General features: G+C 34.3%; 1 protein-coding gene across 1 annotated transcript; it reads right to left on the reverse strand.

The window, feature by feature from the left end:
- Window positions 1-819: 819 nt before the first annotated feature.
- LOC128868719 (uncharacterized) lies at window positions 820-6,068 on the reverse strand (the record flags this gene model as incomplete). The annotated part of the gene is made up of 4 exons (XM_054111143.1): window positions 820-2,359; window positions 2,591-2,813; window positions 5,708-5,806; window positions 5,966-6,068. Coding segments are annotated over 4 exons (1,803 nt in total), but the record flags the coding sequence as incomplete, so codon positions are not given.
- Window positions 6,069-19,134: the final 13,066 nt, after the last annotated feature.

Raw genomic sequence — 19,134 nt, forward strand, 5'->3', positions numbered from 1 at the left:
TTCATCACCTTTGTTTGAAAATACAAATTGAATAAATTTTCGTTTACCAAGGGAACATAAAAATGCACAAGCAAATGCCTTGCAAAATGCCGTCGGCATTCGTCAATTTGATTTCATACAGAAACCAAAAACTGAGCAGAGCCAATGTACTTGTACATAATTCACTGTAAGCAGCCCTGTTAAGAACTTCCCCGCTGTCGAGTTAAGCGAGGTGAAATAGTGTTCGCGGTTTCACTTCATTTTTGACAATTCACACTATTCGTAGCTCGTGAGAATTCTCTATATTTAACGTTCTCTGCACACTCGTTCGATCAATCTGATATGTTATATGTATGTTACGAAAGGATAGGTATAGGCATGGGCATGCTGTGTTTCTAATTAGTACCATGTACTTACCGGAATGTTAACGTGCTCTCACCACAGAAACCTTCAATAGAACTTATAATTAATCAAAGAAATGGAAAATGTTATATCGTTTTAAAATGCGAGTACATTTCCCGAGTAAACTTTGTTCACGTATTAAAGTTTTTAACATATACCTAAATAAACGGAAATGAGTTAGCATACTCTATAGGATCAATACTACATTTATTTTTTACTTAACAATAGACGGTTCTATGCCAGGAGAACCAACGATATACTACTTACATATATTCGATTATGTATTACGTACATAATGAATTCTTACCTACATTCTTAACAATCTGAAAATGCAAAACCACTTTCTTTCATTTTTAGTTTATTGATTTGTTAGCAATGAATATATTTCTTATTCATTTTAAAATTGCAATCAGTCGAAGATTTTTTCTCAAACTCAAGTTCTTTTCACGATTTGATGCAAATAGAATAAAACCCTCCTCCGAAATAGTAAAACTAATATTTATAAAAATTTAGGTTTTGAGACATACACACTTTTCACTACACATAAGTTAATACAACTGCGCAACTAATAAATTTATTTCACATACACTTATCGCCTATTTATGATTCATACCACGATTTCTTCATCCAGTGCGACTGCTTACATGGTTCATTAAGCACCACAAAAGACTCGTCGTTATCTTGCCCAAATCCAGTTTCCAAATTAGATGTGTTTTGCAGCACAGAAGCACGTCTACCAAATTTTGGCACCTTTTTCGTTGCACAACTAGTAGGTCCACCTGGGCCATATTGGTATCCCATGTTTGCTTGGCGATGGCTCGAAGTACGTCGTTTCTGCATATATAAAGGTTTGCTGGACGTGTCCGATGACTCGGAAATTTTGCGTTGCGCTACAATTGATGCATATTTAGTTTTGGATGCATGCCCAATGCTAGCTTCCCCTATATTCTCCACTTTTGGTTTGCACGCAGAAGTGCGCTCGCGCAACTGATACTGGTAATGAGCACGTCGATACTCCGGGGTTATGGTGATATCCGTAATGGGTACAACTTCATTACATTCGATTTTTTGCGGGGAAGATGATTTAAATTTGCGACACGGCGATTTTTTTGTACTTTTCATAGCCACCGAATTGGATATAGCCGATGTGGTTGGTAGACGAAATGTGGAGGTTGGTTTGCACACGATTGGACGTGAACGTGGAAAATCTGAAAAAGTGTTGCGATATTCGGGGTTAAATTCTATTTTACCTTTGAGGCGTAGATATGGTTCCCGACATTTGCCACGTTCCGGCATCTGTCTAATCTGCGGATCACGAAAGCTTTCGTAATATTCCGGTATATCTTTCGAAAATTGACCGTTTAGATGTAAATGGTCATAGGTTTTAAGTGGCTTTTCTTTTGACACATTTTTTGGTGGTTCACGGAATTTCTCACGATACTCTGGCACTTTAGTGTTATCATTCATTTTTTCTATCACTTCAGCACCAGATACACGTAAATTGTCAACTTTTTTTATAGGCGCGCTCTTCGAATAGTTCTCATACATTTTAAAACAGTCTTGATACTCTGGCACGCCCCCAAATTTACCTTGTATTTTAAGATTACTTATTTGTGGTATGGAGTGTGCTTTCTCGATAGGAAATTGCACGAATTGGTGTTTGTACTCAGATGGGTTAGTGCTGTATTTCGTCTCTGGGACACAGTGCTGTAGGTGGCACATTTGAAGATTACGAGCGGCAAGCTGACGTGATATTTTATTATCGACAGATTTCTTGGTGGCAATCGCTCCCTCTGCTGTTGGCTGGAGTTTTTTATTTATTGGGTCGGGATCTAGACGAAATACCTCACGGGGTAGTATTTTTGTAGTGCGATCCACCATTGGGTAGGATATATAGGATGAACGATATTCGGGTTCCATATTTATATCCCCGGTCATAAATAAGTTTTCGGAATTTTTAGCAGGAATTGAACGGCAGCTATAATATAAATAATAAAAAACATTAAACATATGCACGTGTACCATTTATTTACCATACTATAAGAATAGCGAAATATGTTAATGTATTTTTACATTACGTGTATTTCCTCAAATTATAATTATAATATTAACAGAGAGGAAATAATGTACTAATGTAATGTTTGGCAGTTTTAGTACGTGTTTAGTCAAGAACTTTTTGCGTTGAAAGTTTGATTAGGTTCCTACTTACAATTCTAAGTCATCTGACGTATACCAATGAAATTGCTCCTGATGTTCTGATTTATCTTGCATTAAGCCTTCTAAATGTAATGATGTAGATTGTCTTAAAAGGTTTGGCCTCAAATAAAATTTTAAATCTCGAAATTGCCGCTTGTACTCAGATTTAAGGGAACTAAATGGAAGCGCTGGTTCATCACTTGACTGCAGACAAATTATGCTCCGTGTGTGGAAGTCTGTAAGTGTAGGAAGAACATTTGGAAAGTTATGCATATGGAGTGAAATTTAATAATTAGAGGTACAATATGTTAGTAGTATTCACAACCCACTGAAATTATTTGAATAAAGCCTGGTTTATCTTATCTTTATATATGGAGTCATAACCGCCGAATTAACGTAAGTGACCAAGAAGGAATTTGTCCAGTTTTTCAATTCAAAATTTCCATTACTTTACACTCATAACTTCTTGGATTTGTTCTCGTGTTTGAAATAATGGTGAACCAATCACCAGGAACCCACACATTTCTTTGCCGAGTAAAAGACTCTATAGAGCTATGAATAGAGTCTACTGGCATCATAATGTAGTTTTTATACTTACAGCTTTTCATAAAATAAGCGACCATAGCTATTACGGCGCAACTGTCGAATAGTAAAATCGGGGGTAAATTGCTAAAATACAGCTAACAGGATATTTCCAGGTGTTACAAACAAACAAACTACAACCTATGAAACATTTTATGGGGTGAGTCCTGCCCCAGTGGGTCTACCAAAGGTTAAAGATACATTTTTTAATTCCTTATGAATATTGCTATATTCACATATGTCTAAATTAGTCAATAAAGTTTGCAACTTTTGTTGTAAAATTTTTTGGCATATTTTTGCTTTTGTATTACTAAAATTAGTTGTGCATTCAAAACTGCTGCTTACAGATTTTCTTCGTTGATCGCACTTGCGCGTCATACGCGATAGTAACCGGTCTTGTTGCCTTATTTCATTACCCACACCCCAAAAATGTTAATTTATGGCACGATCTATCGCACTAAATTTGTCTGTACATGACTTTCCACAATTTTTATTTATTTATATACGAATTTTTTGATTATTATTTATCCTTATCACCAATCAATGATTCATCATATCCAAAACTGTGACTTAAGCGTGTACTGTGTCATAAATTTATAAACACAAGCAAAGTCATATCAGACTGCAACAAAAGTTGGAACCCCCCCTAAATCTGAGGGTCTGCGCACGGGCCTGGCATGACTATATCCAGTCTGTGCGGCTCAAGAACCTTATTAGGTTGGTGGCATCTAAGCCAGACAGTTGTTCGAGACTCTCGAACAGCGGTTGGCCCAGGGTTAACATTCTGTCCTTCCATACGGCAGGGCATTCACAAAGGAAATGGAAGATTGTTTCCCTTTTCTCCGCTTGTTTACAACTATTACAGTATGTATTGTGAGGGATACCCATTTTGGCCGTTTGTTCTCGGATAGACCAAAAACCAGTTATGACTGCCTTTAGTCTCCAGGCGTCCCATCGTTTCATGTTTATCAATGTCGACGATTGCTTGAGGTTGTAGGTGGGCCTTAACGTTCCGCATTTTGCATTTCGTCTAGTCTTTCCATCTACAATCCGCGATTCGGAGGTATTTTAGGGAAATTAAATTCTTGACTTCACCTAATGGTGTGAATACCGATTCTGCAAGAGCGTTATTCATGGCAGATCCCCCTCTTGCCAGTTCATTTGCTTTTTCGTTACCTTCAATGTTCCGATGTCCCGGGACCCAGATTAATGTAACTTTATGGTTTTCGCTCAAGGTGGTGAGGGTATTCCTACTATGTTCCACCACTTTAGAGGTTGTTGTAACCGAACCCAGTGCCTGGATTGCAGCTTGGCTATCCGAAAGGATAGCGATATTGCCCTTAAAATAGAAATCTACGATTAATAGCATACAGGCTTCCGCCTGGAAGGTACTGCTGGTATTAGGGAGACGCACATATTTCTCAATTTTAAGTCTGTGAGAATATATACCAGGTCCAACACCACAATCAATAATATTTTAGATGGAAAGAGAGTGGCAAAATTCCTATTGAATGTTACCGTCGGGACGATGAAGTCAGTCCTCTCCGAGGTTGACTGAGCACTCATGGTTGCCGTCTTCTTAATATGTAGGTCTATTGGAATAACGTGTATCAGTCCATTAAGAGCCTCTCTATGACATGATTTGATTGCACCGACCGTTAATGCACAGGCTGATCTTTGTATTCTGCCGAGTAATTTGGTATTGTACTCTCTCCTTAGAGCTTTCCACCAAACTACTGAACCATACGATAAAATAGGTCGTATAACCGCCTTATATAGCCATAATGTATGCTTAGGTTGAAGACCCCATCTTCCTCTTAGCAACGACCTATTTCGCAACATTTTTTGCTTTTTGAAACCTTTATATCTCACAAAAGTTTCTTTTTCGAAAGAAATATCACACTCACTGTCACTATATGGGACGAGAACAGATTTCTTTGCAAACTAAAATAAAAATATTGAGATGCCATTAAATATTTGAGAATAAAAAATTTCCAATTTTTCTACATATTTCGTATTAACATATAATAATTACTTCAGATTGAAAAGACTCCATAATGCACACTAAGTAAATGGATTATGTAATCATTATTGTAAATGTTATTATCAAAGTAAGCCGCAACGGATATTTTTAACGTATATATATGTATATGTATGTAAGTAGTAACGGGCGGCCATGAAAAAATGTAAATAAAATGCGTTGTGCATATACAAGTACACATATATATATGTATATATAAGTGGCGCGTACACTCTTTTTTTTTGGGTGTTTGGCCGAGCTCCTCCTCCCATTTGTGGCGTGCGTCTTGTTCCACAAATGGAGGGACCTACAGTTTCAAGCTGACGAGCTTTTTCATGGCTATTAGAAAAAAACTTTTTCTTAATTTTGGTGTTTCATCGAGATTCGAACCTACGTTCTCTGTGAATTCCGAATGATAGTCACGCACCAACCTATTCAGCCACGACGGCTACATAGGTATACATCAACATTTTTTTCAATTCTAGTTTTCTTCACTTACGTTAATTCGGCATTGAACACTGAACTTACCCGGTGGGTATGCCTTTCGTCTGAAGAATTTCAAATCATCGATCGAAATATACTCATGTGGATATTTAATGGTAAAGCGATTCAAAAGCTTACATGGATCTATTAGAAAGAGATAAATATTTTTATTATGCGTACATATGTATGTATGTATGTATTTGACACATATTTTTTAAACACGAATCATTTTCACGCGATTCACAATATATAAATATGCTTAATACGTAATGATATTTTATAAGAAGTTTTCAGTAATCTTACTTGTTAAATCTGGTTCGGAAAATGAACGATTCCTATCGTAGTTATTACTGCAAGTAAACAATATTTGGTTGTTTAGTAACCGCTTCAAAGTATTGGCGCCAAGCAGTATTCAATTATTTTCAATAGAAGTGTAAATCTATACTATAAAGGTGAATGTCTGTACGTTGTCCGCGCATCACTACGAAACGACAACACCAAATGACGTAAAAAATTTTATACATTCATATTTTCACCCAATGAAGGTTATAGGCATGTTTTTATGATGAAACTCCCTTCCCACAGCCCCCAGGCCGCGCCACCACTCTCATTCGTCACTAATAATCGAATATTTGCTTAAATTTAATCTAAAAAATCTTAGTTTTTCCTATTTCCCACTATTTATAGCACACTCTAGACTTCATAATCCGCATAAGCTGTTCAACTATGACCCAAATGCAAAGTTCAAAAACGGTTTGAGATAGAAAATTAATAAAAATAATTTTGCTTGATATTTTTCTGATTGGTTGTTTTGATTTTTTTCAACGAGGCATAGCAACGGATGCCGGGTATTGTAATATTATGGTTATTAATAAAAAATTATTGTTTGTAATTCTTTTATATACATATCCTGAGTCCCTCAAAACTACTACTACGCGAGCGGGGCCGCGGATTAAAGCTAGTACTATATTATATAAATCGATATACACCTAATTCTCTTTCTACACGATAGATACGTTCCCAAAAAAGTGGAGTAAAAAGAGAATTAGGTGTACATTATTATCAAGAATCACCTATAGATATATTCTGGCCAAAATGCAACAAACAATTAAAATCTAACGCTAAGGCGTCCAAAGATATACTCAAATATTAGTAAAAGCATACAAATGCGGTTATATACGAGGGTTGCTATTTTTATTCCTGGCTTAACAATGAAAAAATGAACATAGGTGATTGAAAATGGTCTTATTGTTTTTCAAAATATTCTCCATGATGATCAATACACTTTTGCAAACCAATTTTCAAAGCACTTATCCAGTCGCGTGTCTAGGGCGTTTTTTAAATTGTGTGGGATTCAATGCGAACACTCCTTTTTTACCACAAGGTGATTGATGTTCGACATAATTCATTGTTCCTGTTTTTACGGTGCTAATGAATGGTTTTTTGTTGTTTTATTGCCTTGTTACTTCACGTCGAATGTAGAAAAAAATAATCTCACGAAAATGTTCACGGTTCAATTCTATTTTTTTGTTTTTTGCAGATATGAATTTCTGAAGCCACATTGTACTCATTGATCATAATCAAGAAGCGAAATACTTGCTTTTGCTATATTTTCTAAAGCATTAATAATACAATTTTTCTGACTTACGAATACATTACATTACATACAACGATTTAGCTGATATTAGGCAAGATAATATCAGCTAAATCGTTGTATTATCTAAATAGGATTCCAGGATTCTTATATTTTAATACTTTTACTGATATCAAATTAAAACTAAAATTAGAGTTTATTATAGCTGATGCTACTTTAGCGAATACTCAACGAAAAACGGCTGAGTGGTGTTACCTTATTTATTAATCTAATTGCTTACGTAAGCATACCACAATTTGTTTTTTAGTTGTGTATTACAGTTGCCAGGGATATGTATGTATAAATGAAATATGTCATAAAGATATTTTATTTCAACTACTGCACATAGAATATATGTATGTAAGCCATCTAAACTATTTTAATTACAACGAAATTTCGCCCATGCTGTGATTTGTTTAAATGCTTTAACCCTTTATTTGTACTTTTGTTTTGATATCTAATGGATTAAGTTTTTAAACTGAGAGCATGTAAAAAGCTCTGAACATTCCATGACGAAATTAACTTGAGGTTTATATGATTTAGATGAAATATGTGTCTTTTTCCGTTAACTTTTACAATTTCAGACCTCTTTTCAACATGCTTTTTATCAGGCCAATTTTGTACTGAACACAAAATTTTTGCAAATGCTTGGTAATCCGATTAAACCTCCAATCCAATGTGGCGCTGTGTGGAGTGCAGTGTAATAACTCCCTCGGAAATAATGGACAGTAGCGTTATTTCTCTTTCGAAAGGCAAATAAAGCCACTGACAGAAGGCATTAAAACCGCGGATATTATTTTCACTTTAAGTAATGTATAAAATCGAATGATATTTTTAGAGAACCACTGTACTTTTGAGTGCATCATCATAAAAAGTTTCAGAAAAAACTAGATATAAGAACTAAATTAAAAAATAATATGTGAGAGTATAAACTAAACAAATGCAAAAAAAAAGAATGCTTGGTTAGTTTAGTTAGTTTAGTTTAATATGATAAAATAACAACAACAATAAAAAATAGGAACTGGAAATTGGTACATGAAATCCAGTTTGTCGACAACATAAAACTTTGTTTAACAATGAATATATCCCAATGAGATTTGGTCCATCTACATCTAAGTTGGAATAAAACTTAGCGGAATCCAAAAATATTTTACAAGGACACATTAATTGAAAAGTGTTGACGTTTTGGTTATTTTTAACCAAAGTTGAACCGATTTTAATGATTCTGGGTTCAAAATAATCGTCATTACTTACACGAACGACTTCATATAGAAACAATTGCAAAAAAGTAGTTGAACATTTTTTATTTTGCAAAAAACAAAAAGTGCGAAATAGGTTTTTTACTCAAAAATTCATTACTCAAAAACAACTCATTTTAGCTACTGGGCATTCAGCTCAATTGAAGTTTGAGGTGTCCTCTTGATTTGGAAAAAGTTATAAAAAAAAATACACTTTTTGAAATATTGAATTTCGAAAAAGTTAAATTTTTTTTTTTTGCTAAATAAAAAAATTTCAACTACTTTTTTGCAATTGTTTCTACATGAAGTCGCTGTTGTAAGTAATGACGATCATTTTGAACCCAGAATTATTAAAATCGGTTCATTTTTGACTAAGTTATGGGCATTTAAAAAAATTTTTTTCTTATATAATTAAAAACAATCGATTTTGAGCTGAAAAACAAAATTGCCGATAACTCTTGAAAAAAATTTTTTTCGGGCGAACAAAAAAATACGTGTCTCATTATTTTGACCAGAGAGCAACATATTTGAGTTACATCGAAATTGAAGAACATTACCCGAATAGCCCGGTTGAATTGAAATGGAAAGCATCTTTATATATTTCCAAAATTGGTGAAACTTCATAAAATATATAGTTGAAATTTTGGCAACAGTTTTGTACTGCGAATTGAATCAGCAGTATTACAAATTTTATATCCACTAAGCTTCATAATAATGATTTCCAAGAAATTGTTAAAAAGTAATTTATGAAGTGATTGGAGAATGGTATAAATTTTGAATTCTGAATCAATATTTTTTTTTGTAGGTTAAGGCGTATTTAGACTGAACTTCTTTTTACGAAATGCATATATTAATGTATGTCCATATGTCAACCAAGTATTTATCCAAGGCAGTAGGAATGGCTTACTTACAAATTTGGATATTTCAATAATTCATTTAATATAATTAATAATCAATTTTATTGCCTACTCTGAATGATTGTACAAGAAAATTCTAACTACGTATATTTTTTATATGGATATTATAACACATACGAGTAGACCTTTCTGTTTTGATACGCAAAATTTTGTATATTTATTATATATAGTTTAAATATAAAGCTTAACAAGAGATTGTTTTATATTTTACATTTTTACTAGCAAACCCGGCCCGCTTCGCTGGGCACACTAAAATAGAATAGATATGGTTTAGAACAGAAAAGATATGGTTTTCATATTATTTATTTCTTTATTCTTTATTCAAGCGCTTTGGCATAAACAATATTTTTTGTTTTTCTATTTTTTTTTGAGTAAATATAAAATATAAATTGAAAATCAGGAAAAAAGAAGATTGTTTTTAAATTTCAAATCAACGCAAATGAGTAACTAAGAAGCAATCGTCTATTTTCCTGATCATCCATGAATTTTTCGTTTCAATTTATATGTTTTATTAAGCATTGGAGCTTTTTTAACCATTATCAATTTATATTTTTCAAAAAAAAAAAACACGAAAAAAAATTTTTTTTTCACGAACACATAATTTCATTTGAACATTCGGATTTCACATTAAATTCTCAAATTTCGTAAGAAATTATTCACTGTTCCAAAGTCCACTCCAAAAAAATTAACAATAAAATTCACAAAAAATTTTTACACTTTGCACTTATGTCTTCTCCTTATGGCATACAAATCAGAAAGAAATATTGACACATTGTAACTCACACTGTCAATTTGACAGTTAAGCGTTAAAAAAGTAAACGACATTATGGCTGGTTCAAAAGAACGCTGTACGCGTTGCCAGTGTTCCGAATTACAACCAAACTTTACGAAACTCATTTTCAATACTTACTTTACAATGTGTGTAAGTTTGGTTTAATTCGGTGCAAAGACACGGCTGGTTCACGCTTTGGCATATATTTCGAGACCCTAGTCATCAATAGGTATGAAAATTACCCCGTATTAAAGCACTTATCAACGGCTTTCATTTGATACCCATATTGATACCCTAGTCACGGAGCGGCATGAAAAATACTCTGAACTAAAGCATTCACCAACAGCTTCCATTTGATACCCATATTGTACATACACATCCGAAGGTTACCCGGGTCCACGTTTTGACCTATATCTCGAACCCTATTCACCAGTAGGTATCCAAACTATACGGAAACCATCATCAATACCTTCTTAACAATGTGTGTAAGTTTGGTTTAATTCGGTGCAAAGAAACGGCCGGTTAGCGAACACACACAAAAAGTTGACTTTATTTTATATATAAGATAAACAACTTTCTTTAAGGCTTGACAATTATAATCAATATTTTCATTGTTAATAATATTAGAAAGGTTGGTTGTTTTTTTAACTTATAGTTTTAAAGGAATCATATTCGATTAAAGACTAAAGTATACATTTTCCGAAAATTTGGCAAAATAAAAATATCCTGTGTGCAATGATAAGAATTCTTTTAGAGCATTTTTACAAGTTTTCCGAAACCTTGAAGATATTCGTGGTAACGGTGTGAGCAATATTTAAAATAAGTAAACGTTGGAATCTAGCGAAAAGTGTCATCATACTTTTAAGAATTTTACCTGTATGTCAATATTCCTTGTAAATGTTGTGAATAACTTTTCCAACGAAAATAACTGCTTAAAATTGTCATTATTTATGTTTTTTTTTATAAAAGTTCACAATATTCCTTGTTAAGTAGTATCACTCAGACTACATATAATCTTGCTTCGATGAGTACACAATCGATTTTATCTACACAAAGGGAACATTTTAAAACAAATTGAAAATTAGATTATAGTAAAAAAACATTAAATATACAATAGCTTTTTTTGTTCGACATTTGCAAATTTCTTCAAGTCATTTCGCATGGCTTTCAAGTTTTCGACCACTTTTCTGTGCCCCTCATGCTAAACGACAACTTTAAAGCGGTGATAATGGAATTGTCATATCCGGAAGCCGTCCTCAATTCTGCTCTAAAATATTAGGAGAAATTTTGCAATAATTGTGAAATAAGTTTTAAATAACGTAAATTCCTTTGGCTCACAATTCTGTATTTTCCAAATTATTAAAACAACGTTTTAACGAGTATGTTATCAATGAAAATGACGAGCTACTAACAAATTTTTGTACTCAAATAGTTTAAGAATAAACAATACGTTTTTCTGCCACAGCTTCAACTATAATTACACTTTTAGTAACGCACTTGGACAATAATCAGTGATTGACTACGTTATAAATGGGGACTCAAGCGACAACTCGTTCTTTAGGTGTACATCGCAGTAGTTCTGCCACTATTAACGTACGAATGTCTGGTTTGGTGGGAATCTTTTAGGAAAGGCTATAACGTCACTAAGTGAGGAGGGTGCAAATGACAGTTTATTTTGGCATCACCGAGACATGTAGAACTTGCCCCAGTACTGCTCTTAATGTCGTTTTACACTTACTTCCCCTCGACTTTCCCGTTATTTCCGTCCCTGCTCAAAGTGCAATCAGGTTAAAGGATGGCGGCCTGTCTCCAGAGACCTAGACACATGGTAACATTTTTAGACAGTTAACGCCGCATTTCTTTGAACTTCGTACAGATCTCTCTATCCGCAAGCTCTAGTTTGAGGTTCGTGCCAGGGTAATCGTTCCAAGTAGGCTGGATTGGAACGTGGGAAAAATCTGTACCGTGTGTTTACCGGACATTGGAACACTTTCTCCGTAAATGTCTGGGTTTGGCAGCTAGACGGTTAAGACCACTGGGTGCTCCTTTCATCGACAGCCTGGGGCAGTACTCGATCCTAAATCCCTTCAACTTTCTCCATTACATCAACAGTTCTGGTTAGCTGCAGATATCTGCCCGTTGGAGGTCTCAAAATGGTATCAAAACGGCGCTTTAGTGCTACTTGGGGAGTGTCATTACGAAGTATATGATACAGACCGAAATAGTTTTAAAGTATAAAAATGGTTACAAGCTTATCATTGAAAGTATTGCCCATCGCTGACTATTACTTTTCCCCATCTTTCTGGTAGATCTCGTATACCGTCGTGGTAAAACTAATAACCCAAAAATAGCAGCAACCCCATTGCCAACCTTCCCAGGACACACTGTCCATCTTTTTAACAGAAGGGAAGATAGTTATGACTGCATTATATAAATTTCCGAAATATGCAGTAACAAGAATATTAGATAGTAGGGCCATAGAGGATGTTAGGAGACCCTTAAGAGATATAATATTTTTCTTCAGCGTTCCGAAAATAATAGTAATCGATAAAGACCCATCGTTAAATTCCATTTCAATGAAATTTATGATGAAAGATGAATTAGGCATCGAAGTCTATACTACACCCCCATATAAGAGTCAGGCTAACGGCCAAGTGGAAATATTCCACTCCGCCTTAAGCGAAATAATGCGTTGTGTTAAGGATAATGGGGGACATCGAAATTTTGAGAAACTGTTAGAAAGGGCAGTATCCGAATACAACCATTCCATTCACTCAGTTACGCAGACCAGTCGACATATTTTTCGGAAGAAATACGAACTTCACACCCGAAGACATAGAAAAAACAAGATACGAGAATTTGCAAAAGCTTGCCAAATTTTACTTGCCAGGACAGGTTATTTTTATAAAAAAAAAAAATAGGAGGTCAGGAACAAAATTAAGTAAATTATACAGTAAGGAGTGACTGAAAGAGGACAAAGAGGACTGAAAGAGCACAAATCATTCATAAAAGCAGTGTACGAAACTAACTACTACAATACAAATTTTCTTTTTCAGATTTTTTTTTAACACTATGTCTCGCAGAGGTGCAGATACTAGACTACTCGAACTCCCGATTAATCACAATAGAAAAAGGAACGTTATTTCATCTCACACTGAAGGATTCCAAGGAAAGCAGGAAAACGTAGTAAAATGCTGCAAATATTAATTCGTACACTTTCAGCTCATTATATTGCCGCTGCAAAAGTAACAGTAAAAATCGTTTGTGTTTTAACTAATATTGTTGATATTTTCTTAGTTTTTTATCGCCAATTCAGTTTCAGTTGCGCGTAACATCTCGATTGAAAGCGGCAAAACGGGACGAAGTGCGGATTTACCATTAGAAATGCGTAAAATTGTTATTAAATTGCACTTGGAAATCAAATCTCTGCGCAAAATCGGCAAAACAATTGGCAAATCGCATTCTACGGTGCAAAGAGTTATTACTAATCACGTTAATACTAGTAAATTGGAAACTAATCACCACCAAGCCGCAAGCCGAACAATACTGACCCCGCGAAAGGAACGCAACATAGTAGCATCAGTCGCGCAAAACCCAAAAATAACCTCCACGATACTGTGCCGAAATATTCAAGAGACTTTGCATGAAAAAGTAAGTCATAACGCTGGTTATCATAGCAGAGTGTCACGCCGAAAGCCCTACATTTCAGATATTAACAGAAAGAAGAAATTACAGTTCGCCAAACACTATATAAATAAGCCAGATTCTTTTAGGGAGAACGTCAAATTCAGTAATGAGTCGAAATTTAATATTTTCGGATCAGATGACCCTCTAAAAGTTTGGCGAAATGAAAATACAGAGCTGAATAAAAAAATCGTATTTCTACCATTAAACATGGAGAGGGAATGCAATGGTTTGAGGGGGCATAGCTGCATTTGGAGTAGGAAAAATGTTTTTTATTGATGATTAAATGGACAAACATTTGTATTTAAAAATTTTTAAGAATAATTTGCATGATAGTGCCGTTAAACTTGGACTGGATGCTAAAGAGCTCTTATTTCAACAAGACAAAGGCCCAAAACACTCATCTTATCTCGTGCAAGAATGGCTTATTTACTACTGTAAGCAGCTTAAAACTCCCACACAACCGGATCTGAACCCAATTGAGAGCTCTGGGAGCTCTTAAAAAGGAAGATCAGAAGGCACAAAATAACATCAAAGGCGTCATTAAAGACAGCTTTGAGTGCAAATAGAATGCAAAATAACGAGGAGCGGAATCACATTCCATTAGCAATTGCAATTCGCAAATTTTAATTCGTGTTTATTTTTACTTTGCGGTCAGCTGTTTTTCTCACTTTCAAATTCTTACAAGTAAAAGTTTATCCAGTAGAAACTTGCAACTTACCTTCAAATTGAAGTGTCATTTTGAAATGTCTCGTTTTTTCTAGTACAATATTTTCTTAATAAAATATTTTTTATATGGCTATGTAGGAATAATATATTTGCATAAAGTTGTGCCTTATTTAGTTATTAATTTAAGTTCTTTAATTCCAGAAATGAGTTTGGAAGTTTTTGCTCATTAAATATTGAATACAAATGTTATTTTTCACGAATATACAGTCGAACTTCCATATAGTGAATTCGCACGGGACCTGAAAATCACTTCACTATATAGAAACTTCATTATAAAGAAACATTGATTTTTTATGTAATTTTATTTAAAATAATCAGTGAGTTTGGTTTGAATTACAGTCTTCCATTTTTCATTTTCAATAAAAGCTTCCAAATCATGTAGAGAGTTGAAAACATTAATCGGCACGTCATTCCTCATTTCCACAAAGGCTCTAATTACGCTAATGGATGAAGCAGCTTGTATCAACGTAGGTAATGCCTCCTCAGTTTCTGCCAATTCTTCAACGGTCAAATCGTGTTCATCGTTATCTGAAATAATATTTACATATTAAATTTTTGTTTGACTATAAAAAGATAAATGCTTACCAGGTTCAGCTGGAACTCCGCGACTTTCAAAAATGCTGTTGAGAATATCTTCTTCAGATGGTTTGTCCCAAGTCTGCACACCATTATCAACATTTACGTAGTCATCAAACGATGCTTCGATATTTGCTACTTTTTTAAATGAAGACTGTAAAGCGGCCTAATCCGATATTAAAAGAAGGTCCTCTTCATCCCAATGCTCAAATGGAATCTGCATAACATCTTTTGAAAATCCAGCCTTTTTAAAACAGTTGGCAACTGTTTCCGGTTTAACATAGACATTCCATATATTGCTAAGATTTCGAACTGCTTGCAGCAAGTCTATGGCCATAACAGAATTTCCCTCATCCACTTGAGTCAATATATTCGTTAAAATTCGTTTTCTGTAATGTTGTTTCATGTTGTAGATAATGCCTTGGTCCATTGGTTGCAGTAACGAAGTCATGTTGGGAGGAAAATAAGCGAGATGAATGTTTCTCAACTTGTCTCTTACATCTTTAGGGTGGGCAGTGCAGTTATCAACAAAAAACAACACCTTTCTGTTTTGATCACAAAATTTTTTGTCGAGTTTTACAATCCATTTCGTAAAAATCTCACTGGTCATCCATGCTTTTTTGTTAAACTCATAATCGACACCTAAAGATTTTATTCCCTTGAAGTACCTCGGATTTTTGGCCTTTCCGATTACCAGCAATTTTAGCTTTTCTGATCCAGTCATATTGCTTCCCACCAGGACAGTTATTCTCTCCTTGCTTTGCTTCCCACCAAAGCATTTTTCATTTTTGAATGCCAGTGTTTTAGTTGGCAAGCATTTGAAAAACAAAGCAGTCTCGTCGGCATTAAAAATGTTGTTAATGTTGTAATTTTCAATTAATTTCGGTAAGACGTTCGTCACCCATTCATCACGGTTTTCTATGTTGGTGTCAGCACTTTCCCCACATAATGTCTTTTGAATAACGCCATGCCGACTTTTGAACTTGTCTAACCAACCTGTACTTGCCTCAAATTCGTGGTGTCCTAGTGCTTCCGCAAAATCTTTGGCCTTTTGCTTCAATAATGGTCCAGATAAAGGGAGATTCTTACCACGTGCAACGAGTAACCATTTCAGCATTGCTTCGTCAATATCCTCAAAATGACAAGGTCGAAGTCTTTTGCGTTTGGTATTTACTGCCACATCCTCCGCATTTTTTAAAATCACTTCCTTATTTTTTAAAATATTTGATAAAGTGCTGGGAAGAACTCCGAATTCATTGGCAATATCTTTTTTTTTTTCTTTCCTTCATTAACTTTGTTAATCATTAATAACTTTTTTTCAAGCGAAATGCTGCTTCGATGCATCATTTTAACTTCAATCACGGAATAAAACTGTAATAGCTCAGCTCTTTCTGTTTTAATTTCCACATCTAACTGTAATTTTTTGCAACAGAAAACTTTTGAAAAAATTCACTATATGGAGACAAAAACTTAGGGCGCTTGAATTTCCAGCTGTAAAATTTGTTCATTATATAGAAAACTTCACTATATAGAAATTCATTATAAGGAGACAAAAATACACCGAAAGTAGAACGAAAAAGCAGTGTCTTCGAAACCAGTTCATTATAAGGAGAGCTTCATTATATGGAAGTTCACTGTAGAGAAGTTCGATTGTATTAAAATTTTGTTCTTTTATATAAATCGTGCTAAGATACACCTGATCTATTTATAAACTGTGAGTGTACGAATCAAATGTGTGACCACTGTACATGTTTGTGAAAATTCAGTGAATGGCTTGGTAATATTGTGATTTGTGACATTAAAACAAATGCAAACTAATGCAAACGAAGAACCGCGTTTCAAATTGCTAAAGCACAAATGAATATAAAGCCTCCAAATGCAGTTTTTTGCGGAAGACGTCGTGGCTAGAAAGTATGCGTGTGTACGTATAATTTCTTATGTTTAATGTTTTTCTTATGACGTTTTCCGATGACGTTTAGAAGTTAATTTCTTTTTGCCAAGCGTTAGCAAGTGGAGAATAGATGAAACGACTGGTATAAATAAACATATATTGGCAAGGCTGGAACAGCCTAAAATTGTATGTATTTGTAAAATAGTGATTTATACCGGTTTTATGAGGTATAACCATACTCGTTAGCAGTGAATCTTGCTAAATAGCTTTATTGTTGCTTACATATGCAAATTTTTCGTCAAGTGCGCTGAGCATAGCAATAGCGAGCGGAGAAGTGGTGAATCGAAGGCGCCGAATAAAATATTTGGATTAAAAAAGTTAAGTGCCTTTATTTACAACAAAAAGTACAACTTTACTAGTTTATATTATGACTGCAAATATTTTTGTTAAATTAAAATCTTAATAAATTTTTAAATGTAATAAAATAACATTAAACATAAATATCTTCACATACATACATATACATACTACATTTATATATCTAATAATAATACTTCCGAAAATTTCGTATGTTACTAAAATAATCCAGTTGCAAGATATTAGTTGGTTGGCTGAAGTGGTGATTCTTCAAGAATCCAATTAGCACTTCCGCACCATTTTGTTTCCACATTCTCGTTACCAACATATTATACGGGGTATTGCTTCACCACTATATCCAGTCTGTCCGATTAAGAAACCTTATAAGGTTGATTCCTCCTATACCAGCGAGCTTTTCGAGGTTTACAAAAAGCTGTTTGCCAATGGTTAGCATCTTCGCCTTTCATAGGGCAGGGCATTCACATAAGAAGTGGAAGATAGTTTCCTTTTTCTCCGGTTGATTACAACGACAGCAGTATGTATTGTAAGGGATACCTATTTTGCCGTGAGTCTGCAGGCTTCGTACTTATTTATTTATTTTATTTATTTGTTTAATGTCTGCCAAAATTCAGGACATACATTTAAGATATAAATTTCAGAACTAAAATAGAAGTTTACAATATGTGATATTAAACAGGGTAGAAAACTTAGATTAACCACATAAGAAAATATTAAATTGCTAAAAATGTATAGAAGTTATTAACAAAATTAATACTTAAAAAACTAAAATCTATACTATAAAGGTGAATGTCTGTACGTTGTCCACGCATCACTACGAAACGACAACACCAAATGACGTAACAATTTTTATACATTCATATTTTCACCCAATGAAGGTTATAGGCATGTTTTTATGATGAAACTCCCTTCCCACAGCCCCCAGGCCGCGCCACCACTCTCATTCGTCACTAATAATCGAATATTTGCTTAAATTTAATCTAAAAAATCTTAGTTGTTCCTATTTCCCGCTATTTATAGCACACTCTAGACTTCATAATCCGCATAAGCTGTTCAACTATGACCCAAATGCAAAGTTCAAAAACGGTTTGAGATAGAAAATTAATAAAATTAATTTTGCTTGATATTTTTCTGATTGGTTGTTTTGATTTTATTCAACGAGGTATAGCAACGGATGCCGGGTATTGTAATATTATGGTTATTAATAAAAAATTATTGTTTGTAATTCTTTTATATACATATCCTGAGTCCCTCAAAACTACTCCTACGCGAGCGGGGCCGCGGGTTAAAGCTAGTAACACATATATACTAGATATTATTTAGATTTCCTACATAGAAAGTAATTTTTTAATTGCGTTTGTAATACATGTTTGGCCCTAGAAAAGTCTAAATCTAAAAGGGAGGTGAGATAATTAAAGTCAGACAACGTTCTAACGAGAGGCGCATTGGCATTATATAATGTCCTACTAAAGCCAACGCGAAAAATTTTGCAACGGCGAAAATTTCTGCAAAGAACATTAAACTGTATTCTTTCTAGAAGGACCGGGCAATCAATTTGTCCATTCATGAGATCAAAGATAAATGATACTGCCTGAAAAGTACCTCTGTCACTTAATGGAAAGAGACTAATCAAACGACAGCGAGATTCGTATGATGG

The sequence above is a fragment of the Anastrepha ludens genome, chromosome 6 (genome assembly GCF_028408465.1).
Source record: "Anastrepha ludens isolate Willacy chromosome 6, idAnaLude1.1, whole genome shotgun sequence".
Classification (NCBI taxonomy): domain Eukaryota; kingdom Metazoa; phylum Arthropoda; class Insecta; order Diptera; family Tephritidae; genus Anastrepha; species Anastrepha ludens.